This window comes from Spermophilus citellus, assembly GCF_964194105.1.
Source record: "Spermophilus citellus genome assembly, chromosome: 3".
NCBI classification, from domain to species: Eukaryota; Metazoa; Chordata; class Mammalia; order Rodentia; family Sciuridae; genus Spermophilus; species Spermophilus citellus.
The window spans coordinates 150,079,773-150,095,603 of NC_138184.1; the positions used below are offsets into that span (position 1 = coordinate 150,079,773).

A 15,831-nucleotide genomic window follows, 5' to 3' on the forward strand; every position below is an offset into this window, starting at 1 on the left:
AAAGAGATTTGTTTTACTAAATATAATTTTTTATTTTTTGTGGTGCTGGGGATTGAACTCAGGGTCTCACATTCCTAGCCCCTCAGAAAATAAAATATCAACAACTGTCAGTTCTGAGTGAGAACTGGGTATGTGTTATATTATTCTTGATGAATTTTCTGAATTTGTAAAGACAAAACAAAACTAATGAAGGTCACTTCTAAATCAAAATCCAAATGTCTGTTTATCTATTTAAACACGGATGAAAAATATTATGGGAATTCAACAAACTAAGAACACAAGATAAGCAAAAGGAACAAATTCCTCCACATCATTTAAATACATTAATAAAGCTTACAAAAAGTAGAAAAAAACACATTTCAGGAATGAAGTAAAAAAAATTTTATCATCAACATCTTTTATATAATTGCTAAAGTGAATTCTTTCTTCTTCATTTGCATATTTCTAATCTGACAGATGGACATTTTAGCAACAGGTTAGCTAAGTATTAAACAAAACAAAACAAAACAAAAAAACAAGTAAAACATACAAGTCCTACTAAAATAAACCAACTAACCTGTATGGGTTCTTCTATGTCTCTGAAGTTCATCACTCCTTGTGAATCTTTTACCACAAAACATCCAGTTGCATATAAAAGGTCTTTCTCCAGTATGCCAGCGAAGATGTGCTCGGAGGTGAGATGTTTTGCCATAAACTTTTCCACATCCTTCAATATGACAGATATGCTGTTTCTTTTTTCCAGGTTCATTACTGCTCCTGCCAAAAAACAAAACCAAATAATAGTTACATTTTCAAAACTAAGTTTATAACTATGAAAAACTAAAAGGGAATCAAGATAATTACATGATGCTTTTCTGAATAGGTTTGTTTAATCATAATCTCACAACAGCAGTTAAAGTCAGAAAGATTTCAATTAAAGAAAAAATAGCCAAGTGTGGTGGTATATACCTGAAATCCCAAAGAGACTTGGGAGGCTGAGGCAGGAGGATCTCAAGTTTAAGGCCAGCCTTAGCAACTGACAGCTTTAACAATTTAGCAAGACCCTGTCTCGAAATATAAAATAATGAAAAGGATGGGGTAGCTCTGTGCTTAAACACCCTGGAATCCAATTCCTAGTACCAAATAAAATAAATAAATCGGGTTTGTGTATTGAACACAAAATTGCTATAAAAACTTGTAAACTTCCTTAGTGCTTACGTCTACTATGGACCTCAGGTTCCTTCCCTCACAGGCTCTCACCTTGGGGGAATAATCTCTTTAAGCTTTTTAAGACATTTTAAAATTCTCCTCTAAAATATCAAAAGGATGGCTAACTCCTGTTCAAAGTATAAGGTGCAGAATTTTATTTCCAGCAGGACAGTGTAAGGAGGAGTTCCTTGGATCTGCTTGCCAGCAAAACTGGTAAAAATTATAAAACAAAATACCATTTTTGTTCCTGGAAATGGTCCTTCTAGGAACAAATAACAGTAAACACAAGTTTATTCAAGAAAATCTAACAGAACTGGTAAGAGCAACCACAAGTCTATGGTTTTTGAACCAAGACTCAATCCTTCCCCTCTTGCTCCCATCTTAATGACATAGGAAACAGATGCAGCCAAGAACAGGGTTCCTTTTCCTCCCACCTCTTAGCTGAAGGGCTATATCCCCAGGAGGAGGAGGATACAGCATTTCTCATCCTACTCCCAGCTACCCACTGTTGTGACTAAGTTCTAGTCAGTGTGTGGCTGAGAAATCTTGAGACTCCCTTTTTCCATCAACCCCCAACCCTGGAACATAGGCACTACCTTGGATGTTACAAGATGAAAAATCTTTGACCCAAATGGACAGTAAGCTATTTCATTCACAATTCATAAATTGGAGCTTCTAAGCTGGAAGAAGCAAGATGAGAAGACCTGAGGCTATTGCTACCCCTGCCACCATGCACTTAGCTCCTAAAACAGGGTGTCACTCAGAGAGAAATGTGCCATCTTTCAACCACCAGCTAGAAAGCCATGACTCAAATTTTGCCCAGAAAGAGATAAGCACACCATCAGAGAGTTCCAAATCTCTTCCTAAAGGAAGTGACAATTTACAATGAAGCTGAATAAGTTCAAGTCTAAGGGTGTCTCAACAAGTAAATATTATTACAAAAGAGGATCGGGAGATTTAACAGCTTCATTAGATATATAGGCTCACCTCAAAATTAGTTCAATCATAAATGAAAAAGGGGACATCGCTATCAATCTTACAAAAATAAAAAGAATTATAAAGGAATTACTAGATAGACAAATTCTAGAGACAAAATGTAAAACTGACTCAGGAACAGCTGATCAGAATAAATCCATAATGAGAAAGGAGATTGATTTAGTAATCAAAACTACCCAAAAGTAAAGTCCAAGATAAAGAGCTTCACTGGTCAATTCCAGAAAGCATTTAAAGAATATCAATTCTTCAAGAATGTTTTCAAAAATAAAACTGGAGAGAACATATCTTCAGTCATTCTATGGGGCCAGTATTACTATTCCCAAAACCAGATAAGGACATTACAAGAAAAGAAAACCAAAGACCAGTATCTCTTTTGGGTATAGATGTAAAAATTCTTGACAGTATACTATCAAAGTGAATCCAACAACATATAAAAAGAATTATACACCATGATCAAGTTGGATACGTTCCAGAAATGCAAAATGCTTTAATATCTGACAATCAACTAATGTAACATATTGGTAAAATAAAAATATAAGCACATGATCACCACAACAAATGCAGGAAAGCACATGACACAATCAAATATCCTTTCATAATAAAGATACTCAACAGAATAAGAATAGAAAGATGCTTCCTTAACTTGATAAAGGGACTCAGAGCTAAGATCAGAAACAAAGCAAGGATGTACACTTTTGCTACTTCTATTCAACATTGTACTCAAAGTTCTAGACAAGGCAATTAACGTGAGGGGAAGGAGAGAGCGGGGGAGAGAGAAACTGAACTCTCTCTCTAGAATGGAAAATTGTAAAATCTTTATTCACAGATACCATAAACGTACATATAGAAATCCTAAGGGATCTACTGAAAAAAAAAAAAAAAAACTACTAGAACTAATGAAAAATTTAGCAAAAGTTTTAGGCCAGCAGATCAATATATTAAAAGTTTATTTTTTACAACTAGAATGAATAATCAAGAAAACCATTTCATTTATAATATGCAAAAAGAATAAAGTCAGAATAAATTTAACAAACATGCTAAAATTATATTCTAAAAACTATAAAACATTGACAAAAAATCAGCAAGAATCTAAATCACTAGAAAAACCTCTCATGTGCATTGGTCAAAAGACTTAATATTGTTAACTTGGCAATATTCCCCAAATTGATTTGCAGATTCAATGTAATTCTCATCAGAATCTCTTCTAGCATCTTCATAAAAACAGACAAGTTGATGCTAAAAGTCACATAAAAGTGAAAGTCTTGCTAAGTAGGTGAAATTTTGAAAAATAACAAAGTTGAAAGACACCACATTTCCTGATTTCAAAAGTTATAACAAAGTCACAGTAATCATGACAGTGTGATACTGGCATAAAGATAAATATAAAGTTCAATAAAATAGAATTAAAAGTCCAGAAATAAACCCATATATCTATGGTAAATTATTTTTGACAAAGTTACCAAGATTAGTCAATGGGAGAAAGGATAGTCTTGTCAATAAATGAATGGTGTTGGACAAAACCTTTACCTCACACCACATACAAAAATTAACCCTAAGTTGATTAAAGATCTGAAGAGTAAAAACTATAAAACTCTCAAAAGAAAATTAGTATTCTTCATGGTCTTAGATTTGACAATGAATTAAATATCACACCAAAACCAGAAATAACCAAGGGGGAAAATAAAAACAGAAAAAAATTTGAATTCAAAACCATTGGTGCTTTATGCAAAAGATACTATTCTCCAAAGATATACAAATGACCAAGAAATGCATGAAAAGATGCTCAACAATCATCAGAAAAATTCCAGTCAAAACCACAGTGAGATCCCTCTTTAATCCTACAATTGGATATAACAAGTCAGATAATGACAAGTGTGGCAATGATATGAAGAAATTGGAATTCTTACATACCACTGATAGAAATGTAATATGGTGCAGTCACTTTGGAAAACAGCCTGGCAGTTCCTCAAATGGTTAAACTACATGACCCAGCAATTCCATTCCAAGGCACATACACAAGAGAAACGAAAAATCTGTATCCACACAAACACTTCTACTCAAATGTTTACAGCACATTATTCATGATTCTCAACAGGGAAAAAAATCCCAAATATCTACCAAGTGATGAGAAAAACAAAATACAGTCCACATATGGAATTATTCATCCATAAAAAAGGAATGAAGTATTAATCATGTCATCATATGGAAAGACCTTGAGAACATTAATGCTAAATAAAAGAAGCCATCCACAAAAGACCATAAATTCCATGATTCTACTTATATGAAATGTCTAGAACAGACAAATCTATAAAGGCAGAAATTAGTCTCACAGTTGCATGGGCTGAGAGGGCTGGGAGATTGAGAGCTAAAGAACACAGGACTTCTTAAAAAAAAAAAAATAGGACTTCTTTTGAGGATAAAAAATATTCTAAAATTGATTATGGTGATGTTTGTACAATTCTGTGAATACATAAAAACCACCAAACTATACTCTAAATGGGAAAATGTCATGGTGTGTGAGTTATTTTTATATTAACAAGGGTGTTTAAAATTTTTACAAAATAAAAGAAATCCACTTTTTTAAAAATATGAGGTACAAGGCAGAGGATCACTCAAGTCTCACTCCTAGAATAGTCTAATTCCCTTCAAAACATATTTCAGATTCTAGGCTACAAAGTCAGTGAGGTTCTAGGAATCAAAGTAGGTAGCCAACGACTTCATTGGGAGTACCGATTTTATAACTTTGAGAGTTAAAAGAGTTGAAAACAGAGCATTTACCTTCCTTCTCCTTCCCTACAATTAGGACAGGAACAGGCAACTCTTCGAAGCCTCTTGCCAGGTTGCACCTCTTGGTCAGAAGTCTGCTGGCTTTGCTGCAAATGCACTTGAGTGAGTTGATCAGGACTAACAGCACCTATTGTGGCATTAGCAATTCCTCCAACTGCTACCGTTACAGGAGCTATGGTAGCTTGCTGGACTTTCACTCCATCTTGTCCTTGCTGCTGACCTAAAAAGGAACAGGGGGAAAAAAGAGAGTAAATGATATTCTCTATTTCTAAAGAAAGGAAATAATTCCATGTACTTTATTTATTTACTTTTGCAGTACAGGGATTAAAATTAGGGCCTTACATATGCTAGGCAAGCACTCTAATTTTGAGCTATATCCCCAGTCCCCATGTAGGTATTTTAAAACTAATATATTTGTTCTAATAATCTGTGTCATGTACAAAAGAGTTAATGACTCATATATGCCAACTCTCCTAAAATTTAATATTAATTTTGATTTTAGTAGCTCAGAGTATCTCTTTCTCTAGTTCATGGGGTCATACATAAATCGGTTAACCTTCCTTGTGGCTAAATTTCTCCCTCCAACTGTAAAAGGAAGATAATAATACTTGCCACCTACCTATCTCAGTGAAGTACTGTGGGGATTCATGAGATATTTGAAAAACATTCTGAGATCCTCAGATGAAAAATGCTACATAAATACAAAGCATTATTACTATTTCTACAGTAAACAACATGTATTAATCGCGCCAAGAAAATATAGAAGAAAAAAATAACAAAGGATTAACTTTTATGGACATTTCTTATTTCTCAATCATTTAAGCAAAATTAATCCCTTTATTGAAAAGTCATTTTTGTATTATGCACAGTTAACTGGTTTTCTAAATGTAAACCACTAATGACTATTACTTACCATCACTATAGCAATAAAAAGACAGGATATTGTTATTCATTCATGTTTTATAACGTAGGCTTCACCTCTCAGATTAGTATATACACTAACTCAGCTTCTTCACTTAGGAAAAAAACTATGCATAATATGACCAAAAAGTATCTATTTGCATGGTTTAACATTATCCTGAAGTAAAACTGAGTAAATCTTATAATCACCCTTTTTCCAACATAGTTCTACACTCTGACCATCAGAGGTAGTAATATCAAGTAGATGAATAGACTGAAAAACAAAAAAAAAATCATCCATTTATGAAAGAATGCTCCCATCTCAGAGAGTTGATGTAAAGATTAATTACGTTAATACTTACAAATCCCTTATGGTACGAAATTTTCATTACATGTTAGCTATTATTACGAGTCTCCACTGAGTGGGTGGCAATATAAGGATAAAACATATTAGCAGAAACAAACATGTGGGTCCTGGCTGTAAAAATAAAGGAATGTTTTTTAAAACTGCACTTACAGTACGTTAAACATACGGAATAACCAAGAAAAGACAATAAAAATTACCAAGTAAGAAAACAGCATGCATTTAACTAAACAAATTTAAACCTCTGACTCTCCCAGCCAAAGTAATCCCAACCTTCTCTGTATCCACAGCACTCTGAACTCTGTGGGAATACTCATCTCTAAATATAAACACAGCCATCTTGAATATTGATAAGGGTCTGGTTCCAGCAGGATCCCCACCCTCAAGCCCTGCCCAACATACAGATACCAAAATCTACAGATGCTTAAGTCCCTTATACAGAATGGCACAATATTTGTACATAATTTAAAGTGGGTGGAGAATGCATAGATTATTTTTTTAAAAGATTACTTATAATAAATACCTAATACAATGTAAATGCTATGTAAGTAGTTTGCTGTATTGTTTGGGGAATACAGACAAGGGGCAAAGTCTGTATATACTCAGCACAGATGCAGACACCTGATACTTCTGAAACAGTTTTATGAAATAAATTTTTAAGTAACTCAAAATTTCTTGGTATTGTGGTTACACACTATGGTAGAACAGGCTGAGTATAGCCTTCTTTTTTCTTTCTCCCATGCTAACAGAGGAAAAAAGCACTCCAAGGCTGCTTGGAGCAGTCAAGCAATCTTTCTTATTCCACTGTTTTAGTCTTTTCTTTTTTCTCAAATATGGAAATTTGGCCAAGGCAGCAAGACAATAGACTTTGAGATACTCAACAACATTTAGAATGGGTATTTGGAGAGGAAAAACAAAAACGAAAAACTCACTTCTTGCACATTTACCTCTGTCACCAATCGAGTGGTCTTACTTCAATAGAGTATTAAATTCTGAGGCTTATAAGTTTAGAAAAAGAAGGGAAAGCAGGTTTAACTAATAAAGGAAAATACATATTCTATGTACACAAGCCTAGTTTTCTGGGTTTTGAGGAAGGGGAACTTGCCTAAGGCAACAAAGTATCATTCTGACTTGATTTCTCATATACCTAGCTCCCCAAGAAATGATAAAGATTGAGTTAGAATTTAAGAATTCCCAGTTCCACTAATCAGATATTCCATCATAGTATTAGTCACAGAATTATTTCCAACAAAGGCTGCTCAGGACAGAGAACATCTGTGTGGTTTTGTGTCATTTTTACTTTAGCTATCAAAGTTCCTGGCACACTGGAAATATTCAGTGACTGTTTCTTAAATAAAGTGAATGGGAATTTAAAATTCAAACAAACGCAGAAGCTTTCTTCTGAAACAAGGCCAGTAATACACCAGAATGCTCTTAGATGCTAGCTAGTCTGCCATATACACGTAACGTTGGTGGCAAGATGAAAAGAAGAGCAAGTGGACGTTTACCTTAATTCCCTCCAGCTTTACTAACACAGAATTCAGGCAACTTAAGAGCTGAGCTGGGGTTTAAGTCACAACCTGCTACCAAAGTCACTGTATTTCTTCTCCCTCAGGTATTGAATTTATCCTATAACATACTTTCAACAAATTCAGCAAGATCTCTCTTAAAAAAGAGTATTAAAAATATACCTTACAGGCAAGGCAGCTAACAGTATTGCTTGCCAATAATAAAGTTTGAGACGTCAAACAAATACCAAAATTTTGAAAAATTTGACATCCATTAAAAATTAATTAAGAGTTTTAAGAATACTGCATGCTCACCATTGAAAACTAAGAGGGAAGAAATAAAATCATGCATATAGCCATTACCCATAGATTGCCACTTATTACCATTTTGATGTATTTGTTTCTAATCTTTTGTTCAGCACATTTTGATACTGATGCAATTCTACTACAAAATGATTCTGTATTCTTCTTAATAAGTACTTCCAAGCTATTACATTTAAGATAATGTAATAAGTGTACATTATTTTATCAAATACATACAACATAATTTATAAAACTACTGCTCTACGATCAGACATTTAGATTATTTCCACTTATGATAAGTAACATAAATAATGAGTTACTTGAACAAAAATACTTTTACTCACTATTTTCAAAGGATAGTCCAGAAGTGAGATTACTAGGTCAAAGGGTATGAAACATTTATAAGATTTCATACAGATTATGGAGTTTCAGGAGTGTATGAAAAGAGCTGCATTCCTTTACATTTCCACTAGAAGTATGAGAACACTACTGCATCTCATGCACAAGAGAAATTCACTAAGAATTTAAAAATATCTGACAGACAAAAAAAAAAAAAAAAAAGATAGAGCTGGAGATGTAGCTCAAAGGTAGAGCATTTGCCTAGCATGTGAGAGACTCTGGACTAAACCCCTAATGCTACAAATACATACATACATACAGAGTTAAATATAAAAACAAAATAACAAATATTATAAGAAAATACAGAAGAACCAGTCTTTTCAACAAGACTCCGATACAAAAGATGAAGGAAAATACTGATAAATTTGGCCTTATCAGAATTTAAATTTCTGAAGTATACAACTCCATCTGATCAACTCTTAGACCAAAGTCTTTGAAATCATCATGACTCTTGATTCTTGCCTTTGTTTTATATTTGATTACCAAACCTGCTGACTCATCCTTCAAAAATTATCCAACATTCAAGGACTTCTCCATCATTCCCACAGCTTGCAACTTTTTTTTTTTTAAGAGAGAGAGAGAGAGAGAGAGAAAGAGAGAGAGAATTTTTTAATATTTATTTTTTAGTTTTCAGCGGACACAACATCTTTGTATGTGGTGCTGAGGATCAAACCGGGCCGCACGCATGCCAGGCGAGCACGCTACTGCTTGAGCCACATCCCAGACACTTTGTCCAAGAGACTTGCTTGACCGCAATACAACACAACAGCTTCCAAACTGGTCTTTCTGCTACCACTGCCCTATCTATTAATAAGTTCCAGGGTGCCAGAAGGACCACTCTAAAATGTAAAGTCAAATCAAGTCATTACTCTGCTTAATGACTGCCTATAAAGTCCTACATAAATTGGTCACATTTACCTCCCTAAAAGCATCTCCAGGTGTATTCTACCTCAGCCATGCTGATTCCTTTTCTGTTCCTTGAATATAATAAGCATAGTTCCAAATTGATGTTTCTGCTCTCTATCTTTGCCTAGAATAGTCTTTCCCCAAACTATATATATAAAAATTCCTTACTTCCTTCAAATCTTTGGTTTAATGTCACCTCCTCAATGTTATCTGCCTTACACCAACTGTTCTATTTAAAACTCAATCCTCTCCAGCAATCCCATTTCCCTTACATTCTGTTTAACTTTTCTTTTTCCACATACCAAAGGATATTTATTGCAACTGTTTCTAACAATGAAAATTCAGAAACAAATAACTAAGAATTGGGGGGAAAGATAAATGCTGTGAGAGAGTTGAAAAATGGAATGTAATGTAGCAGTCAAAAAGAACAACAGAAATACTTAAGTACTGTCTGTTTTAAAGCATATGGTTATATGAAAACAGAGTTCCTAGTAAATGTTTATATTATAGTACTATAAGGCTCCTACAATGAAATTCACATGTAGTAAAGAGAAGAAAGTGGGAAAAAATCTGAAAGGATATATAACAATATATAATATTTAAATATTATATTTTATATGTAATATAAATATATAATATTTGAAAGTATTTCCTTTAAAAGGGGGTTGAGACTAGAGCATAGTCAAAGGAAACTTCAGTCTCACTTATAATAGTTGCAATTTTTATTTTTGAGAAAAAAACCATTTTCATGTATTGCTAATATGACTAATTTTAAAAGGAAAATTTTAATAATCTATTACTAATTTTATCTGTATTTATTAGATTTCTAATAGAGTTGAACATGTTTTTCAAATGTTTACTGGTCATTTGAATATTTCTTGAACTGTGTGTTTATATCCTTTGCCATTTATGTATAAGGAGTCAGGTCTTTTATGTAGCTCTACTTATTAAGGACCCCTAGTCTAATGTGTTGAAAATATTGTTTATGGTGTACATATTTTAACCAAACTTTGGACACCTTAGTAACATTTAAACAAAAAGGAACATAGAGGAAAATAGAAGTAAAAAAGATAAAGATACAACTTGTGAATTTCCTTCACCTATTATTAACATGATTCATGCTCTTTACACCAACCCACTGAGGTAAATCAGTCAGTCATTAACACCTTCATTTTACAGATAAGAAAACAGACCCAAGATAATCCAACTGGGCCTTTTTAAAATTTTTTGTACCAAGGATTGAACCCAGGGATGCTTAGCCACTGAGCAACATCCTTAGCCCTTTTTCATATTTTATTTAGAGAGACAGGACCTCACTGAGTCACCTAGGCTTGGCTAAGTTGCTGAGGCTGGCTTTGAATTCATGATCCTCCTGTCTCAGCTTTCCCAGCCACTGGGATTACAAGAGTATGCCACTGTAGCCAGCTGGGCCTATTTCTTCCTATGGAAAACATAATGATTTCCAAGCTTTTTGTTTGTTTGTTATAGTGAATATCAGGTTACATTACTGGGTAGGTAATATAACCCAGAAAATGGAAAAACTAAGCAACCTCAACTATCTACTACCTACTTATAAATAAATTAACCCAACTATCATTTCAATGAAAACGACCTATTTAATAACTATCAAACAGTATCAGAACTCAATTAATGTTTATGGTTTTCATTCATATCATTACTATCACAAACTAAAATTGAACATAGGAAAATTAAAATATGGTACCTTGTATGTTACCTATAACAACTATGAACTACATGACTCTGGGATTAAATCTTTTGAAAAGAAGACAATATAAATTTAGGAATAGGCTTTGACAGATTTGATAGACCCAACTAGAAAGATTCCACAGTAGAAAGCGAAAACAATAATATCCTAGAGGTTTGGAAATTATACAAAACACTTCTTTGTTTTATGCAAGGCTACAACTATGTGTTTCCCTACAGATGAAGAATAACCTAAGAACATAAACACTCAAGAGAAATATTCCAATGAACATGGCATTATAAAGTTAATATTAAGTCCAGATAAGTAATAACAGCTATTCAGATTTCCACAAATTCTAGATCTCTGAATGAGAACTGTTATGGTTTGGACCTAGAATGTTGAAGAATGGGTTCCCATCTTGGCACTATTGGGAGATGGTTAAAACTTTAATAAGTGGGGCTTACTGGGATGGTTAGGTCATTGGGGATGTTCCCTGTAGGACCCCAAATCTCTTCCTCTCTTTATAATTTGATAACCTCAGGTACTTGTTATAGCAATGGAAAACTGACTAATACAAGAATCTAGTATTCAAGTGAGCTTTGTTTATTAAGCAAACATTTCTTGAGTACTAGCTACACGTTTAATACTGCTGGCAAAATGAAAATAAATAAAATGAAACTCTTAACTGTAGTGGGAACAAACTCAGATAGATTTACTGTCAAGGAGAAACAATGAAGGTTTTATGGAAGAGAAAAAACCATGGAGAGGTAGAAAGAACAGAAGCAAATGGGAAGACAATGGGAAAGGAATACTAAAGACAAAACTGGGAGGTACCATGGTGGTGCACATCTATAATCCCAGCTACTTGGGAGGCTGAAGCAGGAGGATTACAAGTTTAAGGCCAGTCTGGGCATTTAGCAAGACACTGTTTAAAATAAGGGATGTATCTTGGTGGTAGAATGCTACTGGGTACAATCCCCAGTACTGCAATAATAAATACAAGGACATAGCCCTGAGACAGCATATATGAACACTAAGTGAATAATGAGCTAAGCAATAATAAAAAGTTCCCCAAGTATTGGAGAGAGAGACCAAGAAGGGCTTAATCAAACACTTAAAGAAATTACTTTCTAGGATAGAGAAGTGGGATCCTTATCCTGTTGCCTTTCCCATCCTCAATCCAGAGAATGGCTGCCATTTGCATTTACTGAATTTACTAAATGGCTGGAATGAACTCAACTACTTTATACTTTGCCATCTACTATTCTCTTCTAAGACTCAGGGATAAATTTCTCAAGGTTATCTGGCAACTATTAAGTGGCAAAACCAAGATGTAAACCTAGGTCAACCTCCAACCAGAGCCCTGAACTCTTTTCCAGTTGGCTATATTCTCTCCTTGGGAATTAAGGATATGATTTAGGCTTTGGAGACAATAAAGATTTAGAGATATACACAGTACCACCTGTCTTATGATGATGCACTTTTGAACATCCCTGAACTAAGAAGGAAAGACAACTTTAGTCACTTTGTATCTGCTATTTATAAGGCATGGTAGGTATTACTTAGATTTTCCCCCACCCATTTAAACTCCTAGGCAGAATTCCTTATTATAAGGAGCAGATATGAACTTTTTTTTTTAAATGTATGCTAAAACTTCACTAAATGGTCTGATCCTACCAAATTCAAGAAAGTGTCAAAGAATATTCTGAAGAGGGGTATCTAAGCAGAAGAAGCCAGTACAGCCAGGTATGGTGGCATATGCCTGCAATCCCAGCTACTTAGGAAGCTGAGGCAGGAGGATCACAGGTTCAAGGCTAGCCCAGGTGACAGATTAGTGAGATCCTGTCTCAAAATTAAAAAAAAAGATGGATGTAGCTCAGTAGTGGAACACTTGCCTAATAAGCACAAGGCCCGGATTCAATCCTCAGTACCAATAAATAAATAAACAGAAAGAAAGCAAGAAAAGAAAAAAAATCAAGCAAACACGAAAGTAGAGGCAAGAGGATCCCAAGTTTGAGAGCAGCATGAGCAACTTGATGAGGCTCTGCCTCAAAAATAAATTTTGAAAGGACTGGGGATATAGTTTAGTGGTAGAACACTTGCCTAGTATGTGCTAGACCCTGGATTCAATCCCCAGTACTGGAAGGGGAAATAAAACCCCCAAAAAACAAAAAACAAGCAAAGAGAATGCTGTTTGCAAAAAAACAGATAAAAGTGGTATTCAAACTTTTTTATCTATCACTAGAAATTCCTTGACATTAGAATATATATGTGTTTTATGTGTACATATAATTATAATTACAATTTAATTTATAAAAATAATTATAAAATAAATAATTTGTAAGTACAAAATATACACAAGTGGATGTTTAATTTGACTGGAAACAAATTTTTAATATTTCCTTCTTTCCTTTCTTTTTAATGAACTTAGGGCTGGGCTAGTCAGGCCTCACTAGCCACAATGAAACTGTATGTAATTCAATTTTTTTAAATATTTTTTTTAGTTACAGATGAACACAATATCTATATTTTATTTATTTATTTTTATGTGGTGCTGAGGATTGAACCCAGGGCCTCATGCACTCTAGGCAAGCGCTCTACCACTGAGCTACAGCTCCAGCCCCAGCCCCTGTAATTCAATTTTTTTTTTCAATGAAATTGTATGCAATTCTGTTTTGCTGTACTAGAAATTGATGCCAGGCCTTTTGTATGCTAGGCAAGAATTCTTACACTATACTTCCAACCTTTCTTCCTGATTTTTATTTTGAAAAGCAAACAGACTAAAGTATTAAAATTTGTGTTAAGGGAGTTAAAAGCTCACAGTTAATTTTGCTCAGAAGTTAATATATTGGTGTGGTTTGAAATCATTATATTCATCAGCAGAACTAGAGATCTCCCTAATCTACCTACGTGGAAAAAAAATACTGAATAGTAAGAATTTATCAACATTCATTGAGAACTACCATCTTGAAAAACAACTGTAACTGGAAGACAATATTCCAAATATCAGAAAGATAACCACAATAGAAGTGGACGAAATTTCAGTTCTGAGGAAAATCCTAATGACAACCTTACCCTTTCTCATACTTCACACATAACCTGCTGGGATAGGTCATTAGTCCAAAAGATTACCTACTTCCCTATCCTCTGAGTCAACCCTCACCAATTAATTTTGATTATTATTTGGTTTCTAGATTCTCTGGCACAACAAATACAAGATTAAGAGCATTTCAGTAACTGAAAAGATCTGTATCAGATCTTAAAAGAAAAATAACTATCAGTCTCTTGTGAATCCTGATTTTATAAACCAATTTCTACAGAACATGAACACTGAAAATCAGTTCCTATAATTCCAAAACTACAGACTAAATCACAAATCTATTTTGACTTTATCAAAGAATCACTTTAGGAAGTCCCACTTTAAAAGGAAAAATTATCTAATCATTTTAAATACAAATAATCATATGTATCCACAAATTTTAATAAGGTGATAGCAATAAGTTTAATTTATAAGCTGGTCAATAATTTTTAGGGGGCTGGGGATGTGGATCAAGCGGTAGCGCGCTCGCCTGGCATGCGTGCGGCCCGGGTTCGATCCTCAGCACACATACAAACAACGATGTTGTGTCCGCCGAAAACTAAAAAATAAATATTAAAAAAAAATTCTCTCTCTCTCTTAAAAAAATAATAATTTTTAGGGAATACATACAAAAATACAAACAGCTTCCAAATTATGCAAAAACATTAAGAAATACAATGAGTCATAAAGATTAAATGTGCCTGAGTAAGAACTTTGAGATAACAGTGGTAAAGAGCCCAAAATTAATATCCTAGAGATTGACAATACCCTATTATTATGAGAGAATTAACAGACCTCTATAAATGCCTAGTTAAAAAAAAAAAATAAGCCACTGGCTCTTAAAGAAGTTTAACTATCTAAATGTATCCCCCTCACTTATTTTCTAGAGCCCAACCAAGCTCCATAGAAACTCTTGTCTACTTTCTTACAATTAACTTACAACAGCATTGTTCACATAATTCATCACTGTAATAAAGATTTTTTAATGATGAAAACCTCCAAAGTTCACATTTTTCTCCAAAATCACCTGGTCAAACAACAGGTGAGTATAGATAAAAGTCACAGATAAAATTATTCAATTGGTATGTATTTTTTTCCTCAAAATTTAGGAGGCTGATGCATAAATTATCCAACATATAAAGTGGCTCCAGTTTATGCATCCAAATCAATTTGCTACAACAAGCATTTTATCGTACATCTCCCATTGACTAGGCATTGTAGATGAGGAAATAAGGCAAGAGTTGGAAAGAAAAGCTCTGTCAAAACAAAGACATACACTCCGTTTTGACTCCTAGTTATTTTTACTTATCCTGTTACTATCAAAAATAGTTTGCTCTAGTAGACAAACCACCGCAGAAATATCTGAATATTTCCCTAAAACAGAATTTGCAATTAAAAAAAAACATCTAATTTCCCTTCCTTCCTTTCATTCTTTATTAAACCATATGCATTCAAGATGTGGAAGAGAAAAAAAAGAAATTTGGAAAACCTGACATTTCTATGTGGAATTTTAAATAGTACATAAACTTTTAAGGTACCTCTGGTCCTTTAGAAATAAAATGAGCAACCCTTCATAGGTATTACTGAACTGATAGAGCCTCTATAAGAAACTTTTATCTTATACTGGGATCTATCACTTCTTGAAAGTTCTAATAACTTGGAAAGTCTGTAACTGTTTATCTATTAAGACTGTGGG

The 15,831-nt window shown here is 33.9% G+C and overlaps 1 protein-coding gene across 3 annotated transcripts in view; it reads right to left on the reverse strand.

Moving 5' to 3' along the window:
* SP4 (Sp4 transcription factor) overlaps positions 1 to 15,831 on the reverse strand; it is a 62,580-nt gene that overhangs the window by 15,407 nt on the left and 31,342 nt on the right. For all 3 annotated transcript variants that reach the window (XM_081284033.1, XM_081284032.1, XM_081284031.1), the window contains 2 exons: positions 4,963 to 5,191; positions 557 to 756 (listed from right to left, as the gene is read on the reverse strand). In XM_081284033.1, the coding sequence (XP_081140159.1) occupies positions 557 to 756; positions 4,963 to 5,191 (429 nt within the window). The remainder of the gene's footprint in view (positions 1 to 556; positions 757 to 4,962; positions 5,192 to 15,831) is intronic.